The sequence below is a fragment of the Puntigrus tetrazona genome, chromosome 4 (genome assembly GCF_018831695.1).
Source record: "Puntigrus tetrazona isolate hp1 chromosome 4, ASM1883169v1, whole genome shotgun sequence".
Taxonomy (NCBI): Eukaryota; Metazoa; Chordata; class Actinopteri; order Cypriniformes; family Cyprinidae; genus Puntigrus; species Puntigrus tetrazona.
Genome location: NC_056702.1, coordinates 17963556 through 17973172, shown reverse-complemented (window position 1 = coordinate 17973172; position 9617 = coordinate 17963556). Strand labels below are relative to the sequence as shown.

Sequence of the window (9617 nt, the reverse complement as noted above, 5' to 3'; positions counted from 1 at the left end):
CGCAGAAGCAGCTGAAAAAAAACCGACGACGTATTTTTGTGAGCTGCCTACTATTTCAGCGGTTTGGCCTAAAACAAGGTCAGCGGAGTTTGATTCATGGTGACACAAACAGCTCGGATGCGGTCCCTGAGCCTCGTCACTAATGAGGTTAATTATCCTGGAGTCTTCAGCTCCAGTGAAGCAGCAGATCAGAAGAGACTGTGACTGACACGCAGCGCTGGGGAGCTTGCTCTGGAATACACATTTACAATCTAATACGTAGTCTGCTTTCTGTTTTCTGAATCTGTGTGTGTGTGTGTGTGTGTGTGTGCAGCGGCGCTGGGCATGGTCCTCACCAGCGGCTGTGCTACGTCTCGTCACTGTCAGCAGCAGGAGCTGCCCGGAGTCTCCATCCACTGCTGCGACTCGGACCTGTGCAACACAGCCCTTCCCCGCGCTCCGGTGCGACACACACTCCTGCTGCTGCTCGCGCTCACACACATCTGCTGCTGAGCCCGCCGTCCGGCCGGGAGTCTGAGCCTGCTCTCCGCTCGGCTGGGAATGCTCCTCTTCGTGTTTTTGTATTGTTGTCTAGTATACATTTATTAACCCCTGGGTTCACAGAAAAGGCTTAAACCTAATCCTAGACTAAACTGGAAGAAACTCGTGCTGACTGATCTGAAAACACGTCAGTGCCTTTGTTTCGTCTTAAGTTTAGTCTTAGGCATGTTTATAAAAGTGAGTTACGGCCTAGTCCTGGTTTGAGTTAAACCCTGTCTGAGAAACCGGGACCAGATCTTGTTTTCCAAAAAACTGTTTTTGCTATATATATCTCCCACTGGGGTAAGAAAAATAATCTACAGTTATCTAAAAGAGAATATTTTTGGCCCCTTTGGCAGATTTCTTTTCTTGTTCTTTTTCTTCGTTTGGAAAGCGAGACTTAATATCTTACTTGTAAACTAAATACAAGGGTTTTTAGATATTTATACTAGAAAACAAAACAAAAATACTAAGTAAGAACATGTTTCTCGTTCCTAAAATAATCGCACGGTTTGAAAAGGTGAATTAAAGTGAATTATTTTCACAGTGGGCTGTGCTCACATTAATCTCACGTCATAAAAGCCCCGGTGCGAGAATATTTGACCGCTCAGAATCGATCACTCCACATTCAGGAAACCTCCGAATCAATGCACAGATCGTGATGTATTGATTTATTGTCCCGGCCCTGTCCACCGCTCGATGAACTCTGAGAAAGAGAATATCAGGCAGAAAATACACCACAAACAGCACTGAAGTGATGCATCTTTCTTCACGTTTTTATTTGTGTTCATGGGATCCTGTGAACGATTGTGTTTTTCTGAGGGTGAGTTACGTTCTTCTGGGTATCACTGTACCTTACAGACCTGTCGTGTGTGTAAATACATCACAAATACATGACCATGAAAGAGAATCTGAACCGAACCCAGCGGGTTTAATGAAGATGGTGTTCTTGTTAAAGGGACAGTTCACAGAAAGAGGACTGTTTGCTGTTAATTTACTCATCACCTCCTTTCGTGACGGGGTGACGGTCGTTCTCCAATAAAAACAGTAAAATGCATTTTTAGCCTAAATCGTGGCCCTTTGGTGATTCGTAACATGCAAGTCAACGGGTGCCGTCACTGTGAGAGGCAAAAAACATGTTAGAAAACACAAAATTAATCTGATGGTATATTACGTGAAATGAAACAGCCCTTGAAATACAGTCAAAAATATGAATAATATAAAAGATATTATAACTACATGGTTATAATGATTATCGTAGATGATTGTTAATAATAAAATGCTTAAATGATGAATGATTAAATAGACTCAGAATGAATGAGGGCACTGCACGATTACATTTTTTAATTTAATATTTTTTATTATTTAATAATGCTTTCAATGTTTTATTTTAGAAGAGCTCATTTTTTATGCCTAATATGCTTTTTGACTCTCAGAATGACGGCACCCATCGACTTACATTACATGTATCACCAAGAATCATTGTTTTAGCAAAAAAATCATTTTTTATGTTAAATTTATAGCAAATTGTAATGCCTGTCTGAGCTGTCCCTTTACCTCCATGTTGTTTATAATGTCCGGCACACTCATGAAGTGCAGGTGAACTACATATCTTTGTAAATACTGATGTTTTGTTGTTGTTCTGCCTGTGATCTCGTCGTGTAACTAAATGTGATCATGACGCCACATTTACTGTCATTTATTTTCTGTGAAGGTGTGATAAAGTGCTCGATAAACGGCTTTTCATCTTCCTATACCAGACAGGTTTCCCCGAATGAAGCTCACGCTCTGATCATTTATCTGAAAAGTGACTTAAAAGGAAACATAGCCATCCTTTATGATTCTGTGAGCTGTTCTGAAATCGTCTGAATAAAGGAAAGTCTGAAGGATCCTGGTGATATTTGCTTTAAAAGACTGTAGGAAAAGTTCAGTAGATGTACTCTTAGGAACCGGTCCAGAAGTACTGATGAAGGTGCTCAGTTTATTCTTTAAAATCAGCCTGAATTTTTATTATTCATTATATTATTCTTTATGAAGACTGACCAGCAGATGGAGACATGAATAGTGAATGAAAAGCAGAAGTAAGTGTTGATGCTTTCAGGTAATATTACTTTCACAGCTTCCATGAAGAACCTTTAACATCTTTGAGTCACAAAAGGTTCTTTGAGGCGAAAGAAAGTCCTTCAGATGATGAGTTGGCTCTCTGTAGAACCAAAAATGTTTTGAGGAAACTTTTAAGCATCTTAATTTTTTATGAAGGCCAACACAACTTTTTAAGAGTGAAGTTTAATGCTAAAATTGGTTTTCTATGTTAGTATTTTTGTCTTGTTTTCTGAAACAGTAAGATAAATAATCTTTCTTAACCCATTGTGTGAGTCTCTAAAACTGTGTCTCGTTTATAAAACAAAACCTCCGACACGATCCCAGACTCCATTACAAGAACCTTAATGTCCGCGTAAACCGGAAGTTTGTGATCGATTTTACTTCCGCACTGCGACTACTTCCGAGAGAAACAGAATATTAAATGAGAAGACTAGAGGGTGTGGCTTGTTTTTTTCTACTGCGAATTGATTGGATGTAGTAAAAGCGGGCGTTTCGTTCAGTAATGAACGCTGGACCGTTGGAGGGGCGTGGTTAATGATGTCACGCCCACCCAAGCCGTCAAACTGACGTCATCAGCCAAGACCCGTCGTTTTAGAGCTTTGGGTTACAGATTAAAAAGGAAAAACTGACTGGACTGACTTTCACGGATTTAAAAAACAGAAATGTGACCTAACAAAATAAATAGAGTTATTCTGGAATTCACACCGATTTATATCATAGAATACAGGGATAGATTATGATCCCGATCCACACACCTTAAAATCTTTTATTTATACAGAGCTTTTAACAAAACAGATTGTGTGAAAGTTCTGAATAGAATCAAATACGAGAATAAGACTGATAGTGATGTAACATAAAACCCAAGAAGAAGAAGAAGAAGAAGAAGAAGAAGGAGCCGTCTTAAGATGCGGAAGGTGTGGGTGTTTTGATTGTACTCGGACCTCTTAAGAAGCTCGAGGTTTGTTTGTTTTTATCACGTTATGACTCCTTTAATAGATCCTGAGTCTCTGGCGCCGCGCGTCGGCGCGCCGCGGAACCGCGTCAGTCTTTGTGCCGCCGCCATCTTGACCAGGATCCGGATAACCAGCATCTGAACACACCGATTCCCAGCACACACGCGCGACTACAGGTGAGAACACACCTGACACACACACGTCCCGCGCGCCCACACCCCGCTCTCCCGCGCTTTGCTCCGCGGAGCGCGTGCTTCCGGCGCCGAACTCGATCCCGAGGCGCGAGTCAGCCGCTAGCCGCTAGCCTCTCGCGCTAACTAGCCGCTAGCGGCTCCAAATCAGTACAAAACAAGAAGACGTGAGATGTGGAGTCGAGTGTGTCGAATGTGAATCAGTGTGTGTGAGAGTGTGTCGTGCTGATCAGGTTTATCTGACTCCCGCTCAGCTGTGATTGACATTCATGTTTATATCTGACAGCTTCACACAAACACACTCAAATACATGATTTTAGACGTGTGTGTGTGTGTGTGTGTGTGTGTGTTTCCATCAGGTCAGGCTGCTGTCAGTCATCAGCTCTCTTAATAGCTGTGAGGATGATGGTGATGAAGGTGTGTGTGTGTGTGTGTGTGTGTGTGTGTGTGTGTGTGTGTGTGAGTGTGTCCCTCACGAGCTGCTGGTTTATGATCATCTTGTGGTTCATTTTAGCTCATCAGTGAAACGCTATCGTTCTTAATCTCATCTAACATGAAAGTGCTTTTAAAAACAAACATGTAAAGACACGTGACCCGAGTAGATTAATACATGATGAAAACTGAATAAATGATCTTTCCAGTGATGTCTGGTTTGTTAGGATAGGACCATTTCTGACTGAGATATGTAGAATATATGTATAACACTATTATCATTTAAAGATAGTGAATAAACTCACTGTAGCTGTGTGTATTACTACATTAGTACATGTAGTTACTTAATATTACTCAGTACCTAAACGTGTAATTACACTGTAATAATGACATATTTAATGAAATAATTCAAAATACATAGGAATGAATGGCATCAGTCAGAAGTGATTTGTAAATCTTCTTGTAATTAGTTTCTCCTGTAATTCTTGTATTAATGTATTAAAGGAACGTTACACAAATACTCGAAAATATAAAGTTTCCTCAACATCTCATGCCCACAGTCTTCATAACTCTGTTTTATTAATTCACCGACTTCAGACAAGTCTGTCAGAAATGAATATTAATGCTTTCTTATTCAGAAAGAGCCTAAAGATTTTATTGAAAAAAGATTTCTATGCTGGTATTGTATTTATATTGTATTTATAAATTAATTTTAATATTTATATTTATTGTGTGCTGTCAAATAAGTATATATTTAAATTTATATATTTTTTATTATATTTCTTATTTTGCCTGTTTTTTTAATAACAATAATAATTTAACCATATCCCATTTTATATTTATTATTGAATGAGGCATAACTAAAGCATATGTGGCCTTTAAAAGTGAAAATGTATTCTGTTTTTCCAGATTATAAAATCATATATTTATTGTTTTTGCTAAATGAAAGTATGAACATGACAAAAGAAATAAGAACAGGAAGATCTTTGTTAAATGTCTTATCATAAATGTATCTAAAGTGTTGATTAGTGATGCATTGCTTAGAACTTTGTTTGGACATCTTTAAGAGATCAATTTCTAGATTTTAGTTTTTGTGTCCTAAGCTTAAAGATTTTCTAATCGTTGTATTTCACACAAATATTGTCCTAAACATAAGATCTGCATTAATTATAATTTGTTTACATTGCAGAAAACGTTTTAAATCTTTAATTTTTAACCACGCAACTTTTATTTTTAATAGAAACCTTTTTTATTTTTGACGGGAGTCTTGATCACTTGAATAGAGTACAGTATGAGTCCTGTGTGTTTATGAGTGTTTAATGCAGGTCAGAGTCACCTTACAACAATAGACACGTGTGTGTGTGTGTGTGTGTGTGTGTGTGTGTGTGTGTGTTTAACTGTGTGTGTGTTTGTGTGTGTGTGTTTCAGAGCGGCGATGGCCACTGCACCCTACAACTACTCCTACATCTTCAAGTACATCATCATCGGTGAGTGCGCTGTGTTCCGTCGCGGTGTGTTTTATCACGCCTCTCACGTCTGCTCTCTGTTCTCAGGAGACATGGGCGTGGGGAAGTCCTGTTTACTTCACCAGTTCACCGAGAAGAAGTGTGAGTACAGCATCTTAAACATCAGCATCTGGAGCCAAACAAACCAGCCTTGTGCTCCAAACAAACAGCCTCTGTGTGTGTGTGTGTGTGTGTGTGTGGCTGCTTTAAAGCGTCGTCACACACCTGGTTGGCCTTTATTTATTCTTACTTCTATTACTGTTGTCTTGCATCATCACTGACCGCCTGAATGAAGCGCTGCCTCTCCTTCATCCTCCTCCTCAGATAGAAGGGAGGTGTGGGTCACATGTGTCAGATTCAGACGCTGTCCTCCTCACGTTCTGATCTGAGCTGGGTTTAATTGAACCCCGAGACACACACCGTCTAGTTAGTTTACATTCAGCATTTTTGATCGAATGATTGCTGACTTTCATGCTGTCTTTTTTGATGCACAACACAAGCGTTTCCGACATAGTTCATGCATGTTTTCTTTCTGGCTAAGAATCCTATTTTTTTTTAATGCATGCACACCTTCGTGTTTTTGGTTTTGTTTTCTGATGGTCCGGTGTTCACTCAGCTGCTGTTGTTCTTCCCGAGCAGTCATGGCCGACTGTCCGCACACCATCGGCGTGGAGTTCGGCACCAGGATCATCGAGGTGAGCGGTCAGAAGATCAAGCTGCAGATCTGGGACACGGCGGGTCAGGAGCGCTTCAGAGCCGTCACGCGCAGCTACTACAGAGGAGCCGCCGGAGCGCTGATGGTGTACGACATCACCAGGTACATCCCTCACCCAGACGCCCGCCGAGGCTGTGAGGAAGGAGACTCACGCTCTGTGTGTGTGTGTGTGTGTGTGTGTGTGTGGGGCAGGAGAAGCACCTATAACCACCTCAGCAGCTGGCTGACCGACGCCAGGAACCTCACCAACCCCAACACTGTGAGTACGGAGCGTCCGGACACAAACACACGATTACAAGCTTAAATTGAGATTCACACGCCATCTGAAATATGATAATAATATCTGAGAATCTGAGGGAGCAAAACAATCTATACCTTGGAAATAATCTCCTTTTAGAGTTGTTCTTAGCAGTGCATATTACTAATCAAAAATTACATTTTTATATATTTAAGGTAGGACATTTACAAAATATCTTCATTGAACATGATCTTAATATCCTCATGATTTTTGGCATAAAAGAAATATATATATATATATATATATTATATATATATATATATATATATATATATATATATATATATATATATATATATATATATATATATATAATGCTTCTGTGCTCCAGGGACACTATTAAAACATCTTCTCAATGCAGAGTTATTTTTTTTTTTATGAAAATAAACTGCAGGTAATGTTTTGTCAGGTAAACACACAAGGGATTGATTAAAGGGTGAAAAAGACAAAAACATCTGTCTGGTGCAACAACAATTTAAATACTGAACACAAAACCTGGCAACCTCGTCCTGAAACCAGTGACTCTGACGCATAAAGACAAACCTCATTGTTTGCATCGAGTTTAATATATTTAATGTGCTAAAGACTATTTAAGTTGAATTAAAAGCGCGAGAGTAACACGTGCGTTATTTTCTCAGGTGAAAGGTTATACTGTACTTAAAGAATAAAGTAGTGTTTGGTTTGGCTGTGTTTGTGCAGGTCATCATTCTCATAGGAAACAAAGCGGATCTGGAAGCGCAGAGAGACGTCACGTATGAAGAAGCCAAGCAGTTCGCCGAAGAGAACGGTGAGAGACGCGTCTGACGGTCACATGACGAGTCACATGACCCTGACCTGATCCGTTTGTGTTCTCAGGTCTGCTGTTCCTGGAGGCCAGCGCTAAAACGTGAGTGACGTCACAGTCATTTATGAAGAAAAGGGTAGAATTATGGAGTAGAATATCCATAGAGCCAACGCTAGCAGAAACCGCTCCTCAGAACGACGTCTGTAAGAATCAGCGATAAAACTCATGGGTTTGGATGCTGATTTATTCACCTCTCGAGGTCAAGAGTCTCTCAGACGGCGATGAACTCTGCAGTGACCACCAACCTGAACCTGAGATATATAACGCTTTAGCACATCATTTCAATATTCTCAGCGTGTTTAGCATGCTTTAGTAGTTGAATCAGTTAGCCTGTTTTTTTAAATCACTTTCAGAAATATTTCAGACACCAGATATTATGTTTTGATGTTGTTTTGATGCAATCTTTTTCCACCACAGACTGAACAAACCGAGGCATTGTTTGATATTCAATTCATTACATACCTTTCTTTCTTATCTCACATTATCGAGTTTGTTTTATCACAGTTTAGCACCATTTTTCGAATCTTGAAGCTGTCTGAATAAATGACGGTTTGACTGCGTTTTCTCATGAGTTCAGTTTGGGTTTAGATTTTTTTAGATGTGAATCTCAGGTGAGAGTATGCTGACGTGTGTTTGTGCTCACAGAGGAGAGAACGTGGAAGACGCGTTTCTGGAAGCAGCTAAGAAGATCTATCAGAACATCCAAGATGGCAGTCTGGACCTGAACGCGGCCGAGTCGGGCGTACAGCACAAACCCTCGGCGCCGCAGGGCGGGCGGCTCACCAGCGAACCACAGCCGCAGAGAGAAGGGTGTGGCTGTTAATGACCTTCATCCTCCTCCTCCTCCTCCTCATCACACACTCGGCCGTCCCAGAGAGGGGAGGATCACAGCTACATGCGCTCATTCCCTTCTCTCTCGTCATCTGTCCGTCCTCACTCTCTCTGGTCGGTGTGTTCTTACGTTCCCTTCATCCTCTGACCGCACTAACCATTTCCCATCACGTCACACTTCAGTTCAGCTTCTTTTTATTGACGCATTTTACAGCTCGACAGACCCTGGTTGCATCAGGATTATATTGAATGCGTTTCTGCTGCCGTTTTTTCCACCCGTTTGAGAACCAAAGTTCAAGTTTGTGAAGCGTTCAAGGCAGGAGGACCGCTCTGTTCCGGTCAGACGCCTCCTGCTGCTGAGGGGCGCGAGGTGGAGGTGCTCGGAATAATGCATTGCATTCATGCATCTGTAAACGTACAGCGGTTGCACTGATCCCAGATTTAAAACCGAATGAAAGTCTCTTGTTGCGAGCTCGCAATCACGTGCATGTCGACATGCGAGGGTCCGCTTGGTTCAGACAGCTTTATGAATCAAAGACACTTTATGGAAAGACTGATTCTTGCCCCTTCGTCATATCAGTATCCATTCATCTGTCCTCTCCACCGCTTTTTTGTGTTGCCTTATTGTTACTCATTCATCTTAATATTATTACCATCACTCTTTAATCTCGACTAGCTCAACATGCAGTTCGAACTTGAGTTCAACAAACGGTTTTACAACACCGCTACTGTTTTGATCTGTGAAACGGCTCCAGACGTGTAGGCTGTACAGTAATCATCAGAGCATCGGCTTGTATATTAACAGCATCACGCACAGCTTCTTCTGAAGCAGCATCTGTGTCTTAACTCAGTGTACGTACCATATGAAATGGGATCCGATTCAGCTGCTGTACATAAGGCTGTATCTGTTGGTGATGAAACACAGCCCTGACGCCTCGCTCATAAACTCTCCGCCCGAAGAGACGCCAGGCAGATTCTACAGAAAGTCTTAAAGATGGAGCTCAGATCTCGACTGATCTAGTCCTTCTGAACTGTTTGAACGACCTCTTCTCGCGAGTAAAAAGCAGTACATATGTATAAACTTTGAAGGAGCTGTGCTAACGTTTGAAAAATCTGTTTATGCGTGTATGTGATTTTAAAATGTTGACATTTTGATTTTAATGATGACAATAAAAATGCTCTATCACAGGAAAGCGTCTCTGCTTCGGTCTGGGTGAATGGAAATA

At 41.0% G+C, this 9617-nt stretch overlaps 1 protein-coding gene across 1 annotated transcript; it reads left to right on the top strand.

Annotated features, from left to right (window-relative positions):
* Positions 1 to 3604: 3604 nt before the first annotated feature.
* On the top strand, positions 3605 to 9584 carry rab14l (RAB14, member RAS oncogene family, like). Its single transcript, XM_043237477.1, has 8 exons — positions 3605 to 3751; positions 5627 to 5685; positions 5752 to 5805; positions 6343 to 6520; positions 6611 to 6677; positions 7416 to 7503; positions 7572 to 7602; positions 8206 to 9584. The coding sequence occupies exons 2-8, from the start codon at positions 5634 to 5636 to the stop codon at positions 8381 to 8383; spliced, it is 648 nt and encodes a 215-aa protein (XP_043093412.1). The 5' UTR covers positions 3605 to 3751; positions 5627 to 5633; the 3' UTR covers positions 8384 to 9584.
* The last annotated feature ends 33 nt before the right edge of the window (positions 9585 to 9617 follow it).

What these genes read in the sequence shown, in the direction of transcription:
- rab14l (XM_043237477.1), top strand. Translation starts at nt 5,634, where the DNA reads ATGGCCACTGCACCCTACAACTACTCCTACATCTTCAAGTACATCATC. An exon ending in CTTCAAGTACATCATCATCG is followed by an intron (nt 5,686 to 5,751) that starts GTGAGTGCGCTG and finishes CTCTGTTCTCAG; the next exon opens with GAGACATGGGCGTGGGGAAG. An exon ending in CCAGTTCACCGAGAAGAAGT is followed by an intron (nt 5,806 to 6,342) that starts GTGAGTACAGCA and finishes CTTCCCGAGCAG; the next exon opens with TCATGGCCGACTGTCCGCAC.